The following is a 19,177-nucleotide window of genomic DNA, read 5'->3' as shown; positions in this document are numbered from 1 at the left end:
CCTCTCTAGACACCTCATAGTTTCTTAGGCATTTCAAAGGTTTATCCTAGGTTTGAGCCTCTCTACTCATGATCCTTAGCAATTAACAAGTAAAAAAAAAGGAAGTTATAGTTTAAGTGGTCCAAAATGCCTCCTTGTTAATTGCATTACCAAAATGTATTTAAACCCTTTTAGCAGGGAAAGAAAAATTCTATCATATAAGTAGGTAGGTTTATTCGTGCAAATATCTTTTATTTTCACTTTGCCTCTTTAAACTTTAATCTTCTCACTTTGCCTCCGAACTTTATAACCTTATATTCCGTAAAGTTTGTCAATGGATTCGTTTAAAAAAATTCGACATGTCGCTTACGTAGATGAGTGACACGTCAGCTTTTTTCATTGTGTTATTGACGGATTTGACGAAATATGACTTACTGAAAGAGTTTGTAAAGTTCGGGAGGCAAAGTGAGAAGATTAAACTTTAAGGGAGTAAAGTGAGAATGAAAATTATTTTCAAATGACATTTGTGCTAATAAGTCAAGTAAGTATGACATACAAATACACTTCTAAGAAGCCATTGTGTTTTTACCACCCAAAGTTTAAGTTGATTCTCACTTTACCATCAAGATATTTATTTGTCGATCTTACTTTATCACCTACAACTAGGGGTGGGTACGGAACGGACTCCGTACCGAATCACCACTTCCTAGTTCTGAATTGCCCCCTGGGGAAGCACCATTTTCGCCACTGCCTCCACCACCGACGGTAGCGGTTACCGCCTATTTCGGTATTAGTCAGAGGTTGTCGGTGGACATCGGCATCGAAGAGAATGATCGAGAGAGAGATATATATATATAAAGAGGGAGAGACTGAGAGGAGATGTGTTGGGTTTCTTAAATCCAGGTGGACTTGCTGGGTTGCTGGGTTTGCAGAGGAGAGGCCGGCGAGGAAAGGCCGATGAGGAAAGGTCGGCGAGAAGATATTGGCGAGGAGATGTGCAAAGGAGATCACAACAAGCAGATTTGCAGAGGAAAGACGTTGACGAGGAGATTGCAGAGGAGATAAACCAATATGGGCTTCAGTATTGGAATACCGCCGATATGGGCTTTTCAACACCAGCTCCAACTCCCATTTGGGCGGATTTCGATACCAAAAATCAAGTCCTATCACCGTTCCGGCGGCATCGGAAACGGGCCGGTCGGTATCTCAGCATTTTAACCCAGCCCTACCTACAAATATGCCTCATGTCTTACTTTACTTTTCTCCATCCATTCCATCGTCCAAACCGTTAAAAATACTGATGTGACAAGGTGATTATTATCATTTCATCCACTTGGACAAAAAAATAAATAAAAAATTATCCTAAACCCTAAAGATTGGTGATGTGGCACCTACATGGCTATTGTAGGCTTTTTTTTTCTTATATAAGTTGCCATGTGTAAACAAATTTAATTAAAAATATAATATTCTAAAACTTAAAAAAAACAAAACAAAACCCATCTCCTTCCTCCCTCCCCTCGAAAAACTCCCCTCCCCCACCCCAAAAAAATTCTCATATTTTAAGTTTAAAATTATTGTAATTAAATTTATATTTTATAAAATATAAGAAATTTTAGTTTTTTTTTTTTGTCCAAGTAGACGAAATTGAATAAAGAGAGGAAAATATGCCTCTGCCACGTTAGCAATTTTTAACTGTTTGAATGATGGAATGGACGGAAAAAGATAAAGTGGGACACGGAGAATAATTGTATGTGATAAAGTAAGACAAATAAATATCTGGGTGGTAAAGTGAGAATCAACTCAAACTTTGAGTGGTAAAACCACAATTAAGCCTTTATAAATTATGAAAACTTTACTTTTTCACTATTAAAATGCAGAGCAAATTACATGTAGGTACCTCAAGTATGCACCATATTTCAAGTTTGTACCTCAAGTTCAAAAAGTTGCACGTCAGTACCTCAACTTTTATTTCGTTACAACCACGTACCTTCGTCATCTTTTCCGTTTGTCAGACCATTAAGCGCCTACGTGGCACACTGACATGGCTTATAAAAAATGCCACAGAAAAAAATTAATAAAAAAAATCAATAAACTTAAAAAAATGAAATAATTGAAAAAAAAAAAAAAAAACTATTTTTTTTTCCAAGTTCACCCCCAACCCGCAGCCCACCTCCCTCCCCACCATCTCCACCCTACCTGCAAAAAAAGAAAAACACAAACCCAGATTCAACCCTCCCCAACCTAGGGGTTGAATCTGGGTTTTTTTTTTTTTTTTTCTTAGTTTTTTTTTTTTTTTTTGTGCAGGTGAGGAGTTGCCATCGATAGTGGGTTGGGGTTGTCGTCGGTGGTGGGTTCGGCGGTTGGGTGGGTGGGTGGAAGGGAGGGGAGGGGAGGGTTAAATCTGGGTTTGTTTCTTTTTTTGCAGGTGAGGGTGGAGATGGAGAGGAGGGAGGTGCTGGAGTTGGGGTGAATTTGCAGAAATTTTTTTGGTTTTTTTTTTTTTTTCAATTAGTTCATTTTTTAAGGTTAATTGATTTTATTATTATTTTTTTGTCTATGTGGCATTTTTTGTAAGTCATGTCAGTGTGCCACGTAGGCGCTTAACGGTCTAACAAACGGAAAAGATGACGAAGGTACGTGATTGTAACGAAATAAAAGTTGAGGTACTGACGTGCAACTTTTTGAACTTGAGGTACAAACTTGAAATATGGTGCATACTTGAGGTACCTACATGTAATTTGCTATAAAATGTATATTTCTTACCATTAAATTTGTTATAGGTATGGTGTTCGTACAATGGATGACCTATTAATCTAGTAAGAAACAATGTCCTAATCTAGTAACAAAAGAATGAATGATATGATACATCCTATGTGTGCTAGTCTGCTAGAGCAAACAAGGTTTAAGAGGCCATAATCTCCAAGTCACTCACTGCCCCCCCACCACATAGTCACAAAAACAAACACACAAACAATGATACAAAGCCCTCTCCCAACCCAAGTGACCCAATAATAATAGCAGTAATAATAATAGTATTAAGCCTATGTAGCTCTCTGTCACACCACACACAGACACAGTCTCCTAGTCCTCGAGCCCTCCCACACCAAAATGCAAAATCTATCTCGAAGAGAGAGAGAGAGAGAGAGAGAGAGAGAGAGAGAGAGAGAGAGAGAGATAGCAATATTCTAATGTCCCATACACGCCACATCATTCCTCTCGTGCTTTTTACAAAGCCAAAGCCTAAATCCGAATCTCTCTCAATTGCTCCACGCAAGCATCATTCTGCTGCGTGACTTTGTGTGACCCCTTCCTTGGCTTGTTTTCTTGCTGCCCTAACCATTTTGCCTTTCTTCTGCTGTCTTATTCGCTTCCTTTCCTTGGCCAAACGTCCAACACACACAATAACACCTACCAGCTAAGGTCCAAGGATCATAATTCCCCACATGAATATATTGAAAACTTCTATCAAATTTATACCAAATTAGTTTCGATTCACTGTTATTTTATATAATATAAATTTAAAAATTATACGACATCTTAATGCGAATGATACATAAGTTTGACTTAATATGAACGGTACAAGTAATTTTTTTTTAATTGCAACATGACAAACTAGCCTAACATATTATGGCAAACAAAAAACCTAATCAACAAGTTTATTATGCTAATAAAAACGGTTGTTTGTTGTGCTACACTGCACCACATGCAAACAGCCAAATATTCATCTGACCCTTAAATTTTTTAAAGGTATGTACATTTCTCTTTAATAAAATGTAATTTCTCATCTTTGGGTGGTAATAATATGTATGTACGTAGTGCAGTATCCACGTAGAAGGTATGAATAAAAGCATCAAGTATGTATTGTTAAGTTGGTGGGCACAAGAAATTGTGTGGTTGGGCCAACTCGTAGTGAGTCAGTGAAATCCAGTTCAGTAAATTAGCAGGGTAGTGGACCCATGAGAGAGAGAAAGAGAAAGAGAAGTGGGGGAGTACGTTTCAACTTTCAAGAGAGATTCATGTCATTGAGATACCCCATTCCCCATATATGGTTCTCTTTTTGAAATGAAGCCATTCATTGATAGTGTGAGTGAGTGAGAGTGTCTGAGTGACAGAGTGAGGGCGTCAGGCATGGATATGTAAACATGGAGGCCATCATGTTCCCTCTGCTCCAAACCCTCTGTCCTCTCCAAAAGTTGTATATAATTAATCAGTTTTTTTGTTAAACCAACCCAACTTTCTACATCTCTGACTCAAACCCCTCAAAACCCCAGATTTTGGTTTTTTGAGTTTCACAAAGACAAATCTGTAAGATGCTGAAGAGCAGCTAAAAGAAAGCTATCTATCTCTATACTTACATTTTAGTGGTTTTACACTTTCTCCAATGAGGCAATGAGCAAGAAAGGAAAGGGTCATTAGGCTTTTGGCAATGGTGGACCAAAAGATAGCAATGCCGACATCTTGGAACTCTTAATATATTCTTTGCTTTGTTAAATGTTTAAAGCAGTAAACAATATTCTAATTGGACTAATCTTCTATGATTACCTCTAAGCATATTCAAAAAGATATTGTGGTAATGTGGGGTGTGAAGCATAATTTCATGCCATACTTGGTTATTTTTATTGCAACTTGTTTACCTTTGCTGCTGCATTTTCCTTAGGATAATTCTATTTAAACCCCACAATTTATTCTGCAAAAAAAAAAAAAAAAACTCATTTTGTCCTCATTTGTTTCTAGACTTTTTTAAGGTTACAGTCATATATAATTTTCTTGTGTCCAAAACAATTTCTAACATAGTCATTGATAGACAATTACTATCATCTCTCACGGTAGAGAGACAAATATATACATACAGTATACATGTAGTCTCATCCGATAAAAAATAAGTAAAAAAGATTAAGAATTAAAGGTTTCGAATGGAAACCAAATAGATCAAAGCTATGATACTTTGCTAGATAACTATTGTTCTCTGAAAGCTTAGACCGTAAATAAATACACCAACAATATATATTCAACAAATTAACACCACCAGCTACCTACTTATAGTTTTTAGACTTTCAAGGTATAGAAGAATGATTTGTTACTGTAGCATTAGAAAATCCATATAGTCTGGTCTCTGCATGGATTGGAAATGAGATTAAGAAAAAGGAATTAATATTGTATCGTAGCTACCACCACTGTAACATAATCATTATAATGTTGATATGTTATAAGTGGATTATGTGCCTAACGTGACATCTATAATACAATGTATATCAGCAGGATCTCAATCTCAGCATTAATAATATATCGATTAATTAATTACAGACAACTTAGGATTCGTACAATATAATTTGTCAGATCTTAGACAGTGCATGCTACCATAAAATATTAGCATCCCAGGTTTTTTTTTTTTTTTTTTTTTAGTTTTTAAATATTTTACCTAAATTAATAATATTGATTAGCTCAGTTTATGGATTGGAATGATCTAATTTAGTATTCCAAGATTCAACATTATTGTTGAAGATTTTACATGGTTCACAGAAGTTGGCAGAAAATTAAATAATAATGTCTTTTGATGCACTAGATATGGAGGACAAGAACAGGTTAAAAATATTTATCCATATCTTTTGAGAGTTTGTGTGACATCTTATAATTCTAGTGGTTAAACATATTTATCCAATATCTAAAGTTTTAAGTTTACATTTTTCAATATTGTTTAATAAATTGAAAAAAAAAAAATTTAGTGCTTGTTGATGGCCAACAATGAGGTGCAAATCAAAATTTTGGACCATGAAATGAAATGGTAAATGGGGCTTCTCAAAATTCAACTCAGCAATCAAGCAAGCTGCCTTAAGAAATAATTAAGGAATATTACAATGAGGAGCTAAAGTACTTAGTTTTGAATTAGAGTACAAGAAAGAAGGAAATTGAAAGTAGTGGGATATTTTATTTTTTTTTAGAAGCAAAGTAGTGGGAATTAAAGAAGTTAACTTTTGTGGATAGTGGACTATCGTTATGTATAACTTTTAAGATTTCAAAGATTGTATAATTATGAAATTATGTCTAACATTGTGTTTGAATTTAAAATGATTTGAGAAATTTGTAATTAGAAAACGTCTATTGGGTACTTGGGTTCTTATGAAATGAACAAAATTGACAGAGCTTCAACATATATATATATATATATAATTATATACATAAGGTTGGTTTTTTATATATAGCTTATTCATTATTATAGAGAAATATTATTGTTTTTCAGTACAATATAGTTTAGAGTATTATAGTACTATTTCACTAAAAACGTAAGTATAACAGCAATTTTTTATTTTTTGTCAAAAGTATAAGAAATGGGATAAGGGATACGGGCCTGGCGGGCCTATTGAGTCAGTCTATCAGTGGGCCCATTCCCGATTTTACGTATGGGCTAGTACTTGTACTGGATAGAGTGTGTGGGAGCTTCTACGAAGACCCAATACGTGTCTTTGAAGACCCATACTCAAAACTTAAAATTTTAAATTTTTTCCCGACACAAAAATTTGAAATATACCAAAACTACCCTTAAAGCAATTTAAACCAAAAAAATAAAAGACGAAAATTGAAAGTAAAAAAAGAAGAAGTTGCAGATCCCCCCCTAGCATGCCCCTCCATGCATGCATGAATAGGGTACATGTCCTTAAAATTGCCTCTTAAGTCTCTAATACATATACATTACACCAAAGTTGCCTAAAATAGATTTACTGATTTAGACACCAAAAGTTGTGTATAATAGTCTTAATAGTGCTTTTAGGATTAATAGCTGTATATGAGATTCATGTCAGGCAAATGAGGGCAACCTATTTGAGCTCTCTAAAAGTTGAGTGGAGCACCCTTATCTTGCCAACATTACTTTTACCGATGAATGTACATGTGAGTGGACACGTAACATCTTGCCAATTTTTTTTAGTCAAACTAAGATACAATTAGTAACAAGTACTAAAAATAAAAAATAGACCTCCTCTAACTTTTCGGCAACCCAAAATACTTGGAGAGAAAAAAGGGCAATATATCTGATTTCCTTATTCTTGTTTTGGTCTTGCATGTTTTTGGCTCCACAGAAGTTCCAAGTCCTCTTTAAGTCTAAGATAGTCCGACCTTTTTTCTCTTCCTTACAATTTGTCCTTTCCTTCTCTCTAACTAATCTCCCTCTCTCTCACCCCCCCATGCATGCATAAACCCCATTTCTCATGCCAATGGCTTCTATTCTATTTCCTTTGCCCTTACACCTCCCAAAAAGAAGCCCAAAAAGATCATACCAAACAATCTAGCTGAGACAGGATGGCCTTGTGGAGGAGTACTTCAACCCCCCTCCCCATACCCCTTGGCCTCCTGTCCATCCTCCTCCTCCACCTCATCACCAGCACCTTCGGCATCCGCCTTGGCATTGTCCGCCGCCCCTCCCCCAACCCCCCCATCTTCCACGAAGCCCCCGCCTTCCAAAACGGCCGCCAATGTGGCTCCAAAGACGCCGACCACATCCATGTGGCCATGACCCTGGATGCCAATTACCTCCGGGGCACAATGGCTGCTGTATTCTCCATGTTGCAACACTCCACCTGCCCTGAAAACCTCTACTTCCACTTCCTCTCTGCCCACATTGTACCTGACCTCTTTTCGAGTATCAAATCCACCTTCCCTTACTTGAACTTCACGACTTATACCTTTGATTCAAACCGAGTTCAAGATAAGATATCAAGGTCAATAAGAGAAGCATTGGATCAGCCTATGAATTATGCCAGAATTTACCTTGCTGATATCCTCCCAACCAATATGGGACGAGTCATATACTTAGACTCGGACCTTGTTGTGGTGGATGACATTGGCAAGCTGTGGGATGTGGATATTGAGGACAAGGTGGTAGCTGCACCAGAATACTGCCATGCAAACTTCACACAGTACTTCACCGACACGTTTTGGTCCGATTCGGATTTGTCGAAGACATTCGAGGGAAGAAACCCATGTTACTTCAACACAGGGGTGATGGTGGTGGATGTGGACAAGTGGAGGAAAGGAGGGTATACACAGAAGGTGGAGGAGTGGATGGCATTGCAAAAGAGAAAGAGGCTTTACCATTTGGGGTCTTTGCCACCCTTTTTGCTGGTTTTGGCTGGGAAGATTAAGCCTGTCGATCATAGGTGGAACCAACATGGGCTTGGTGGTGACAACTTTAAAGGAAAGTGCAGGAGCCTCCACCCTGGTCCCATTAGCCTTCTGCATTGGAGTGGGAAGGGTAAGCCATGGTTGAGGTTGGATTCCAGGAAGCCATGCACCGTCGATCATCTTTGGGCACCGTACGATCTCTACTATTCGTCGAGAAGCTTTCTAGAAGGGTGAAAGAGAAGGAGAGCATTTAAGTTTAGACGATAAAAGGCAGATTCTACTATGTACTATACATAACATAACACAGGCCTTGACTGGACATTTTTTACGGGGTGGGGGGCTAGGATGGGTTCTTTGTGCCTTTGGACAAGGGGTCCCCTTTATTTTTGACTACTCTCTAGGTTAGAATGCTGCAGCTTTGGATTGTAAATCATGATCAAAGTACGAACATGGGAATGTTAATATACCTTTTTTTAATTCTTTCCAAACTTTTTAGGCATACATAACAAGACCAAGTTTTCACCAAAGAAAGCGTTCAAACCAATGGTACTTAACAGAACATAAGCAAAATCAACCAAGGGAAGCTATCACTAATCAGTTAGTTTTCAGCAGATTGCCCTCTCATTTCCAACATAAATAGAGTTACATAAAGCCGTTTCACAACGAATCACACCACAAACTTGCCCTCCCATCTTTTCAACACCATCTCTAGCTAAGAATAACGACCGAGTATTTCCAAAACAGGAAGCCTGAAATGGCAACACCTTGTCACACCCGACATGCATTGGACTTTGAAACACTAGATCAGGGTGTAGTAGATTAGACATAGGAAGCATCCTTGATCCCCAAATTTACATTTTATATTCCTGAGTTGCCATCAATATTCATCCCTATACTTTAGATGCAGCAGCAGACGGGCACCTACCCAATGTATTCCACAAAATATAATCCCCAGAAGTTACCTGTTTACAAAGTAGATGGAATAAAATGGATCTTCAGGTATATACTCAATTTTCTCGTGTAAACAATGAAATTGCTAGTATTAGAAGAAACAGCAAACATATTAACAAAGATTTGCAAATTATTTGTAGCAGTGCCATGATTACATAAATATACTTTGCAAGTCCTATATATGATTGCACAAAATTAACTTCTATGCACGATGTATTAAAAAAAGGAAAATTGATGGAAACGAAGTTTTCTCCATAGCATGCATGTCAGGGCTACGACAATGCCAACATTTTTTTGCAACAAAAATTTGAAGTCTATCAAGTTTGAAAGTAGAGAACTCTGAAGAAAAACATACCTGAGTAGAGGACTCCACTGGTGCTTTAACAGCTGGATAAATGTTTACCTGCATGTAGCACAAACAATTAAGAGAGCTAGCAGACAAACAAATGCTATGCAGTTTCAATATGTTGACAGGAAAACAGAAACAGTGGATTGAGGAGTTGTGCATGTTGAGATATACAATTTGAAAAATTGGACGATTGATGGAAGATAGAGAGCATGTATTGGAAAGGTAAAGAGAGGACAGACCTAATTTAATATGTATTAGTTAAAAATTAGTTGTTTCTTTTTGGTAAGTAAAAAGTAGGAGTTTTAGATTATATGGTGTTAGCATGCATTTAAGACATATACTGATGGAAAACAGAAAGATATAAACATATGGCCTAGATACAACAAGAACACTTCAACTTTTGCCTATCTCTGGGCTGCTTTAATGAATGAGAGGAGAATTAAAGGAGTCACAACTTACAGATTTTGGATCAATTGACATTCCAGACAATGAAGCCCCAACAATTTTGAAAGAAACCTGTAAATGAGTCAGAAAGCAACTGCCTCTGTTAAACTCTTCAATAATGTCCGAACGCTTTAAAGTACGAAAATCCATTTTAACCAATTATGTGCAGAAAAGCATTATGATCTTGACATAAAGTTGTATTTTGAATACGCTTTCTTGTTTTGGCATGCAATTCATGAAAATAGACAATGGCAAGAGACTATAACAACAATAACTGAGAATGGAAACCAAATCTAGTTCCCAACATCAGAACACTAGAATAGAAACCAGATCTCCAATCGCTAATAACAGTGAAATACATAAAGGGTGACAATAGAGAATATAGAACTGCAGCATATTGAAAATACATTCAATAAGGTAATAACAGCCAGAAATCTTATTCTGCAAGGTAAGTTATTTTTTTCCCTAATTTCAAGCAACAACATGAGGGACGTCCACTAAGGAATCAGTTTGTCACAACAGTAACTTGCTGTATATAAGGCATTTTTTGATGCATTAACAAATGATAGCACAACAACTTTGAGACAAGATTCAACTTGAATATAGATGACTTCATGAATTCAACAAAATTGCATTCATAAACAAAGGACCAGACAATGTATCTGGCAAAAATGCAAGAGCTGAGGTTTAAGATTGCAAGACCTCCAACTAAATTTGAGAAAAACAAAGAGGAAGTGTATACCTTGGCATAATTATATGCATTCCAGCAAAATGGCTCCTCCAGATCAGCTGGATGAAGATCCTTGCTCATTTTCTCCATTAAGAACTCCTCTACATTTACCATATTATTACTGTTACCATCTGTCTCAATATCACTATCTTCATCAGTTATGCTTCCAATGGCCGAACTATAGGGAGGTAACTTTTGGGGTTTCCATGGTGCAAACTGAACTTTCCCAGGGAAAGTTGCCTCAATACTTTTCCCGCTAAGGCCCCGTCCACCCGTTATAATCTTCCATTCCACAGAATGTTCTGTTGTGGAAGCTATTCCAACCGATGGAGTCCCATCAAAAGATATAACCCTTCTCCTTGGAAAAGGCATAGTCACAGTACAAAATTCCATTGTGAGAGGAGACTTGTAGCCATCCATTAGCCGCAATTTGAATAAAAAATCACCTTTATCTTCAGAGACCATCGACAATTGGTAAAATCCCTTTATGGGAGGTCCAACACCACAGACTGCTTGGTAATGCATTAAAACAAAATTACCTAATGGTGGTGAAAACATCACAGCCTGCTTATCAACACCTTGTTCTGGAACTTGAGCACACGGATGAAATGATAAAACTTCAGTGTGATCTGTGTTCAACCCTATCAAGGGGAAGGACACATCAGGCAATCCTTCTAATTCTGCTCGGCAATTTATTTGACCAGAAATTGATATACTATCTGGAATCTCATCTCGGTCATACATAGCAGCATGGACAGTCTCATGAATTGAGAATAGGATTCTCTGCCTTCCTTTGTATAGGTAAGGCTTCCATGCTGGTTGCTTGAGGTCTGCAGGAGGAAGATCTGATGAAGAAAATCCATTAACCTTGATGGAAAAAAAATTGGAGAAGCTCAAATCCAATGGTGTTCCTACACATACAACAAACAAGAACATGAGAGACTAACCAGAAACAGGTTAATGCAAGATGATTCACCAAATTGGCAATAGTGACAATAATAATAAAGAAATCTGAGATGAGAAATACCATAATAAAAAGTACCAACCAAAGGGCATTGAACTACTTATGTAAGTTCGAAGTACATCTTTATCTAAAGGCCTAGAACCAGTCTTGAGAGCATCCAACATAACAGTTCCTGTCACAACACTGCTGGAAGGGCTTGAGGATGCAACTGGTGCAGCTAAAGGTTTTGCCCTTGAAGAGATGCTAGCTATTCCAATGCTGACAGTCAGTGAATCCAACAACCCTCCTACAGATGGAGATGCACTTACAACCACCTCAGGTTCCACCACATCGCCAGTTATTAAGTCACCCATAGCATGAGCCACCATAAATGCCCTACAGGAAAAAGAAAAAGAAATAATGTCTCTAGAGGAAGTCATACATGCTATTTAACACAGTACAAGTCAATTCATGTGAACATGCAAGGCCAGCTCCCTTCCATTTATAATGGAAGAAAAAGGGAATCACTTGCATCCGATCAATTCAAAGTAAACACAAGGCATGCGTACAAGATGGTTTTTAATTTATACAAACATCTGGGATACATTTATCTCATTGTGCATTTTAAATTGTGACTCCACAATTTTAATTCACAGACATTGCTCATAGGCTGCACAATTTACAAATTGATTTTGAAATCAGCTTGATGTTGAGGAGAATGAGAAAACAAGCAACATGAACTGTGAAAGGCAGGGAAGAAAAAGATGGGCAACAATGCACGATATAAAATTCTACTATGATATTCTTCCTGAACAACATTGCAAGTAACTTACCATACCCTGTGATGGACGGAAGATCAAGCAGAATGGAAGATATACTTTCCTCCACTCCAACCGCATTGCCACAATCAGATCTATTACATAATCTTGCATATGCTTTCAAATGCCTAGGCTCCACCAAAGGCAATACAAGGATGCAATAAAGGCCCTTCGTGTGCAAGATTAAAGGCCATAGCAGATCATTTTCTCTTTCCTCATCTTTGTTTATGTAAACTCCTATCATATGACGTGTAATTGGATCGTCAACCCAAGAATCTGAGCCTTCAGCTGATTGAGTTACACGGACCCCAAACCCACGAAGAGACCCCTCCCTGCACACATAAAAAGAATTAGTTATAGTGACATATAAAAAACATAGTAAAGTTACCATAATCAACAAAAAGGGGGACCCGACAATGAAAATGAAAAAAATTACTAGTAATAACATAATGCAAGAAATCCATAAAACCCAAATTACAAAAGCGAGAGTGAGTGAGAAAAAATACATCTTGTATGTAAACCTCAAAATTAACTTGTTCAACCAATGGAGCTGTTTTAGCACATTTAGTTATGATTCCGTCAGTCAGGCTAATAAAAGCAAAACACCAATGTCACTTGGACGATGGATTCAATAAACCAAGCTCTACAATATTAATACATACATTAACATATGATTGGTACAGCTACACTACATCCCAAGAAAACAAAACAAGAGAAACAAAGCAAAAAAATGATTTTCAACTGACCTTCTCTTTCTGTCTGCAAACGCAGCAGCTAACTCTGGATCACTTGGAAGTGAGGGAAATACACTGTAATTAACACCACCCTCAGTAGAGCTCTTCTTCTCGTTCTCATTCTTACAAGCCCCCCGCCATCGCTTCTCTACCACCGGGAACCTCCTAAGTACCCAAAAAAAAAAAAAAAAAAAGACAATTTAGTAAGACCCAGATTTCATAAATCCCTGTTTGGCTGCCAAGAAACGCAACCAGAAATTACAGTTTTGAATCTCAAGCAGTGAACAAACAGATCCTCATGCATCTAGTTGGCTTTACTCGATCAAATTTATAAACAAAGAAACAATTTTTTGGCTTGTGAATTTTCCTCAGCAAACAATCAGAGCGATGATGGCTCTCAAAAAGAAAAGAAACAAAATCTGAAATCAGCTAAGCTGTGGTTGTGCAATGTAGATATGATAGGTGTGTATACCTGGAGAAAACGACGGCGTCGAGGCTGTTGAGGATCCAGATGGCTCTGATGCTACAACCACCGGGCATGGCTTCTCTCTCACCAACTCACTGTTGGACAACTGATAAATGTGATTAGAGAGCGAGCTGCGGGTTGTGGAGATGTTGAAAATTCACCACGTACTGTCTTGGAATTCGCATGAAACGGTGCCGTTAGAGTAAGATGTATATGACTTCGTAAATGTAAAAGTCATGCAATCGAGTGAATTACCTTGAACGTTGGCATATCAACCGTGAGATGAGACTGATATGAAATATTCTCATTCCAGACCATTTAGGCCCCGTTTGGGATTATTGTGGAGAACCCAAAAGCTGCAGTATATGACAATTCTCAATCACCCACATCAATTTTGATGTTTGGTAGAAAAATAAAAAAGTGTTTTGTCCCACAATTCTCAATTCCCCACATCAAAAATAGAAAGCAAGTTTGTAGGTATTTTTGAAACTGCAGTGAATCACATCAACAATGAACATTTTATTTTACCTCTAGTACCCTCATTTTAGTAATTATAAATAGTCACAACAGTTTTACATTACAATTTACCAAACATCTTCACACTACTTTTTGTATTCACAGCACTTTTGAAAATATAGTTTACCAAACACTCAACTACTACTTTACTTCACAACTGACTTTACTTCACAGTTGCTTTACTTCACAGCTTTTTTTTCTCAGAGCAATCTCAAACTAAGCCTTAATATGTTATATTATGAAATTGTCGTTGGTCAAGTAAATTATGTGTAAAAATAACTTAATGTTCTCAAACTAGCCTAGTGATATTTCTCCCCCACAATATATAATTCCCAGCCAATCTAGTCTAAAATCCATTCATTTCAGTGTAAAATATTGAAAATAATGAAATTACCGAAACCCTAAAACTTAAGAATTAAAACCAAAACCTCAGTCATAATTGACATTTACATCCTAATGTAATAAATTTATCGAGGAAAAAAAAACAGAAATTAACCACAACTAGGTCATGATTGAATTTTTCTTCCCAATTCTTTCAAATTCAAAAGAAACAAAAAAATAAAAAATAAAAAATTTGGTTTGAGGAATGAAGATAGAAGCTTTCTCAAAAAATAAAAAAAGGAATGAAGATTGAAGGTGTGATAAGCAGAAAGGTGCAAAAAAAAATCTTGCTAGTTACACCATAATTTCTTTATTTTCTATTACAACATTAAAAACATTTATTGCAATTTACAAACAAGGCCCAAAAAAAAAACCACAAGCAAAATATTTAAAAAGGAAAATAAATATCAGGCATTTGCAGATGGCTCTCTTATACTTCCAAGAGAGGTGAGGATTTGGCTCCAGAGTTTGTCTGTTACAGGTTGCTGTTGATGTTCTGAATTCAGCAAGCAAGCTCAGGGTATGTACATAAATACATGTGGGACTTTACAGGTCCACACATAGATAGGAAATAACAGCGCCGGCCCTCCGTTTGGTCCTCTGGCTAACCTTCCACTTCTCAACCAGGACCTTCTTTATGTTGGGGCAACTTGAAACCACAGTAGCTACCCCAGCAGAAGTTATACCTGGGCAATAAACCATGTGGCAGGAGGTAAGCATTGTGCAATTTTTAACAAGATGATTTAAACCAACATCTGTTATTTGACGGCAATGTGACAGCACGACGTCTTTCAGGTTTGGACAGCCTTCTCCTAACTCAGCCATTGCCATATCCCCCAAATTCTGCCCAAAATAATTATTTGTCAGCCAATGTGACAGCACGATGTCTTAGATAATTATATTGTTTTCATGTACTAACTACTAAGGATACCTCTGGTGAGAGAGAGAGAGAGAGAGAGAGAGAGAGAGAGAGAGAGAGAACACACCTGGAGAACGCTTACGTCTAGGTAACTGAGTTGTGGGCACCCCCTTGCAATGGCTATCAATCCAGCATCACCAATTTTGTGGCAGCCACTGACATTCAGATATTGTAGGGAGCTACACTGACTAACAGCAATAAGGGCCTCATCCCCCACTCTAGTAGTAAAAGGTAAGATTAGGCAGATGTCCCATATGATATACAATGTTACAGAAATCATAAAGTAATCTATGATGTATATTCCCAGTCCACAAAAAATTCAAAAAAATTAAATAAATGTTTGAAAGCAAACTCTCAATTAAGTATAAGAGAATAAGCATCTGACTTAAAAATAAAGAAATACGGTGTTAAAAACTAAAAGAAATATAATACAAAAGACATGAAGAAAGTTTACCTATCACAAAATCGGAGGCTAAGATCTGTGAGAGACCTACAATACTCTCCAACAGCCACAATTCCCTTGTTTCCAATCTACAACCAAAAACGACAGATATACATTGTGACCAATCAAACAAAATAAGTAAATGGGTCCACAAATAAAGATTGACACAAGATATATAGCAAATGAATCATTTAACATAAAAGAAGGCATTTCTCAATAAGCATTATATTCTAAGATTCTGCAACCTTAAAAATTATTTTGCAGCCCCAACATAGAGTCCATGAACAATCTTTTGACCAAGTAAAATGAGTTAAAAGGAAGATACTGAATAACATGAAATCATGACAAAAATAGTTTTAATCATATCTGGTAAATGAAAACAAAATATGGGGATTAAGGCATTATTAGTTGGAACGAAACAAAGAATATGTTAACTGTATGCAAAATGTACATGCATTTGGGCATGCGTGTGAGTGTGTGTAGAGAGAGAGAGAGAGAGAGAGAGAGAGAGAGAGAGAGAGAGAGAGAGAGAGAACCTCATAACATCGACGAATGTGAAGTTTCTTCATATTTCTGCAGCCTTTAGCTATATTGCAAATGGCTTCATCTCCAATACTTGAGCAATCTACCAAGTGAAGAGCTTGCAAGAACTTACAGCCCCGTCCAACCTCACTAAGTGCAAAGTTGCCTATCCTTTGGCAGTACAATAATGCCAACTCAGTAAGACGCCTGCACATATACAAGACATGTAGATTAACTTACTATCAACACACAATATGAATACATTTTTAGAAAGGAACCTATGAAAGAGCGACTAGGTATGACCATGGGAAGCAAGAAAGTATTTCATTTCAAATAAAGCAGAATGCTGTCAGAACCTAATAAAAGAAGATGCAAGGAACATATGACTGAGTCTATACAACTGTTAACTAATGGAAGGTACGGTACGCATTTTACTTGGAATAAAAGTGAAAAAACAGTTTGCCTGTACTAAAGAAAACATAATCAATCCCCCAACAGAGCTGAATGTAAACCTCCTAAGGATACAACTACTGGAAGTAGATAATTTTCCACCTAATTGTATCCATATAATATATGCAAAGAAAATTAGAGAAAGCATTCTTCTAGAGCTTAGCAGCATCTGTAACTTAAACACGAATTCCACTCAATGCATCCCTATAATTACCACCTAACATACCAATTTAAGTTAAGCTGAGAGAGGAACATACGGGCAAGATTTCCCAATCGATTCCAGACCCATAGTTCCAATATTGTGGCATCCATTCACTTCAAGATGTGTAAGTTCCTTGCAGCCAGTTGCAATTGATTCCAAGGCCTTGTCACTCAGGAAGTAGCAGTCACTTAGAGTAAGATTTTTTAACTTCTTACAGCCAATCCCAATAGCACGTAAACCTCTGAAATGCAGCAGACATAAGAATAAAAGGAGAGTATTTAGCTATATCAGCTGAAATAGTGAAACAAAACAGACAAGCACAAAACGTCATCATTTTTCTGATTAATCTTATAAATAATGTGTGCAGGCACAATCTGAAGTCGCCAAAACAGTATTGGCAAAAAAATAAAAGAGTGAAACAGTAGAGAAACAAATGCTCAGGTCCAATATTTGTTCCAAAATGGAACGTATTGGAAAGAAATTAAAAAAAAAAAAACCACTAGAACAGAAGGAAAGAAAAAGGAAATAACAGTCTCATGGTAAATTTTTAAAAAAAGTACTTCCATTGCATTCAAATAATAAGAAAACTATCAACATGAGGAGTAATGAGTACTTACTTATCAGTAAACCTCTGGAAGCTATATAGAGCCAACAACTCCAGCGAGGAACAAAAAGCTCCCACAGCTTTCAAAGCCTCATCTGTGACATTAATACATTGTAGCTTCAAAACTTTCAAAGCAGGACATCCTTGGGCCACAGCAACCACCCCATTGTTGTGGATGAACTCTGAATCCAATGACAAGATCTCGAGAGATTTGCAGTGAGACCCCACTGCTTCCAAAGACGCATCAGTCATCTTTGCACAAGCTGCGATACCAAGCGATTTTAATGATTTCCCAACACCAAGGGCTAACTCAACCAAACATACGTCAGTCAATCCCTCACAAAACCGCAAGTTCAAATCTTCAAGCTGTTTACAAAACTGTCCCACAGCAGCTAGTCCCCGATCTCCAACATAGCAACCCTTGAAAAGAAAAACCATGGTTAGCTGGTGATTCATGTAGTGCACTTGACATGCATATCAAATACCAATATCAATGTGATTCACTTAAAAAGAATGGAAAAGACTCCTCTTGTATTAAAACAAGTTTGTCCAAAAGTTCCAACCCCGCCAAAATTAAAAACCCATTTGCCCATAATCCCAAGAAAGTATTCATAGGAAGAATTGCAATTATAATGAGACCAAATTTCCCAATCTATATGGCATTTCACTGCTACAAAGATACTAGAATAAAACCCATAAGAGATTGAAGTCCAATTAAGCAAAAATTCACCTGCAAATCCAACGACTTCAAGAATCTACACTTTTGAGCAAGCGATATCAATCCGAGACTGGAGGCGTTAGAGCACCAGATTAAGCTCAACGTTTCGAGCTTCGGAAAGCCTTCGCCGATAGCAGTCAACCCGGCGTCTGATAAGCTGCAGGACTCAAATCCAACACCGTCAGCCCCACTACTCTTGTCGTTGACATAATGCAGCTTCAGCGACGAACGCGCCGAACCATCAGTCCCACGCCTCCTCCTCGTCCTCCCCTTGAAAAAAACCAAAAAAACAAAAAAACAAACAAAAAAGTTAAGGCCGTGTTTGGTTGCACGAATTAGAAAAATTGGATTGATTTGGGATCGGTTGATTGATTACGAGGTGGGTGGGGAGGGAGATGTTGAGGCGCTCGTCGATGTGGACGTGGCGGACGTTGAGGAAGCGGCGGGCGATGAGGTGGACGAAGAGGTCGGGGTTGCCGGAGGCGCCGATGCGGAGGGTGGTGCGCGAGAGGCGCTCCAGCGCCAGCCAGCGCTTGCAGACCAGCGAGCAGGCGTCGCGCGTGGCCTTCGAGTCCACGCGCCGGAAGATCTCCACGATCAGCTCGTCGGGGAAACACGTGTTGATCCGATCATGGCCTCGCATTGAGATTCGAGATTGAGATTGAGATTGAGCTCAGCCCAGCTCTTATAAAGAAGAAGAAGAAGAAGAAGAAGAAGGAGGATTTCAATGAATGCGTTTTATGTTGGTCTTTCAGGCGAATCGGTGGAGTCGGCGGTTAGCTGCCAAGTGATTTGTCATCAATGCCCCTGTTTTTACAGATAACTGCCTTCCACTCTAACCCAACCTTTTTTTTTTAACTTCTGTCCAAAATTTGAGGAAAAAATTTAATATTG

The 19,177-nt window shown here is 37.7% G+C and overlaps 3 protein-coding genes across 4 annotated transcripts; 1 reads left to right on the top strand and 2 right to left on the bottom strand.

Moving 5' to 3' along the window:
* Nucleotides 1-7,272: 7,272 nt before the first annotated feature.
* On the top strand, nucleotides 7,273-8,397 carry GATL4 (galacturonosyltransferase-like 4). The gene has a single exon (XM_086232389.1). It carries the CDS (start codon nucleotides 7,273-7,275, stop codon nucleotides 8,326-8,328), a length of 1,056 nt encoding a protein of 351 aa, XP_086088515.1. The 3' UTR covers nucleotides 8,329-8,397.
* Nucleotides 8,398-8,577: 180 nt separating this feature from the next.
* LOC147294200 (clathrin adaptor complexes medium subunit family protein) lies at nucleotides 8,578-13,645 on the bottom strand. Of its 2 annotated transcripts, none has more exons than XM_086230586.1 (8): nucleotides 13,536-13,645; nucleotides 13,076-13,228; nucleotides 12,350-12,661; nucleotides 11,615-11,907; nucleotides 10,581-11,479; nucleotides 9,854-9,910; nucleotides 9,401-9,448; nucleotides 8,578-9,056 (listed from the first exon to the last, which is right to left on the bottom strand). In XM_086230586.1, the coding sequence occupies exons 1-8, from the start codon at nucleotides 13,601-13,603 to the stop codon at nucleotides 8,985-8,987; spliced, it is 1,902 nt and encodes a 633-aa protein (XP_086086712.1). In that variant the 5' UTR covers nucleotides 13,604-13,645; the 3' UTR covers nucleotides 8,578-8,984. The 2 variants fall into 2 exon arrangements, with proteins under 2 accessions (XP_086086712.1, XP_086086713.1); XM_086230587.1 differs by lacking the exon at nucleotides 13,536-13,645 and adding an exon at nucleotides 13,326-13,431 and having other exon boundaries at nucleotides 8,579-9,056.
* A 1,068-nt stretch (nucleotides 13,646-14,713) lies between these two features.
* LOC147294199 (F-box/RNI-like superfamily protein) lies at nucleotides 14,714-19,023 on the bottom strand. The gene is made up of 8 exons (XM_086232577.1): nucleotides 18,660-19,023; nucleotides 18,296-18,553; nucleotides 17,579-17,985; nucleotides 17,017-17,202; nucleotides 16,324-16,516; nucleotides 15,800-15,876; nucleotides 15,413-15,563; nucleotides 14,714-15,269 (listed from the first exon to the last, which is right to left on the bottom strand). The coding sequence occupies exons 1-8, from the start codon at nucleotides 18,924-18,926 to the stop codon at nucleotides 14,973-14,975; spliced, it is 1,836 nt and encodes a 611-aa protein (XP_086088703.1). The 5' UTR covers nucleotides 18,927-19,023; the 3' UTR covers nucleotides 14,714-14,972.
* Between the last annotated feature and the right edge of the window lie 154 nt (nucleotides 19,024-19,177).

This window comes from Dryas octopetala, chromosome 2, assembly GCF_963921425.1.
Source record: "Dryas octopetala chromosome 2, drDryOcto1.1, whole genome shotgun sequence".
NCBI lineage: Eukaryota > Viridiplantae > Streptophyta > Magnoliopsida > Rosales > Rosaceae > Dryas > Dryas octopetala.
Note: the sequence above shows the minus strand (reverse complement) of the source record. Positions and strands in the feature narration are given on the sequence as shown.

What these genes read in the sequence shown, in the direction of transcription:
- LOC147294200 (XM_086230586.1), bottom strand. Translation starts at nt 13,603, where the DNA reads ATGCCCGGTGGTTGTAGCATCAGAGCCATCTGGATCCTCAACAGCCTC. An exon ending in GACGCCGTCGTTTTCTCCAG is followed by an intron (nt 13,229 to 13,535) that starts GTATACACACCT and finishes TTGGGTACTTAG; the next exon opens with GAGGTTCCCGGTGGTAGAGA. An exon ending in CAGTGGAGTCCTCTACTCAG is followed by an intron (nt 9,057 to 9,400) that starts GTATGTTTTTCT and finishes CTTTGTAAACAG; the next exon opens with GTAACTTCTGGGGATTATAT.
- GATL4 (XM_086232389.1), top strand. Translation starts at nt 7,273, where the DNA reads ATGGCCTTGTGGAGGAGTACTTCAACCCCCCTCCCCATACCCCTTGGC.
- LOC147294199 (XM_086232577.1), bottom strand. Translation starts at nt 18,926, where the DNA reads ATGCGAGGCCATGATCGGATCAACACGTGTTTCCCCGACGAGCTGATC. An exon ending in TGAAGTCGTTGGATTTGCAG is followed by an intron (nt 17,986 to 18,295) that starts GTGAATTTTTGC and finishes TTTCTTTTCAAG; the next exon opens with GGTTGCTATGTTGGAGATCG. An exon ending in AGCCTCCGATTTTGTGATAG is followed by an intron (nt 15,564 to 15,799) that starts GTAAACTTTCTT and finishes TTTTACTACTAG; the next exon opens with AGTGGGGGATGAGGCCCTTA.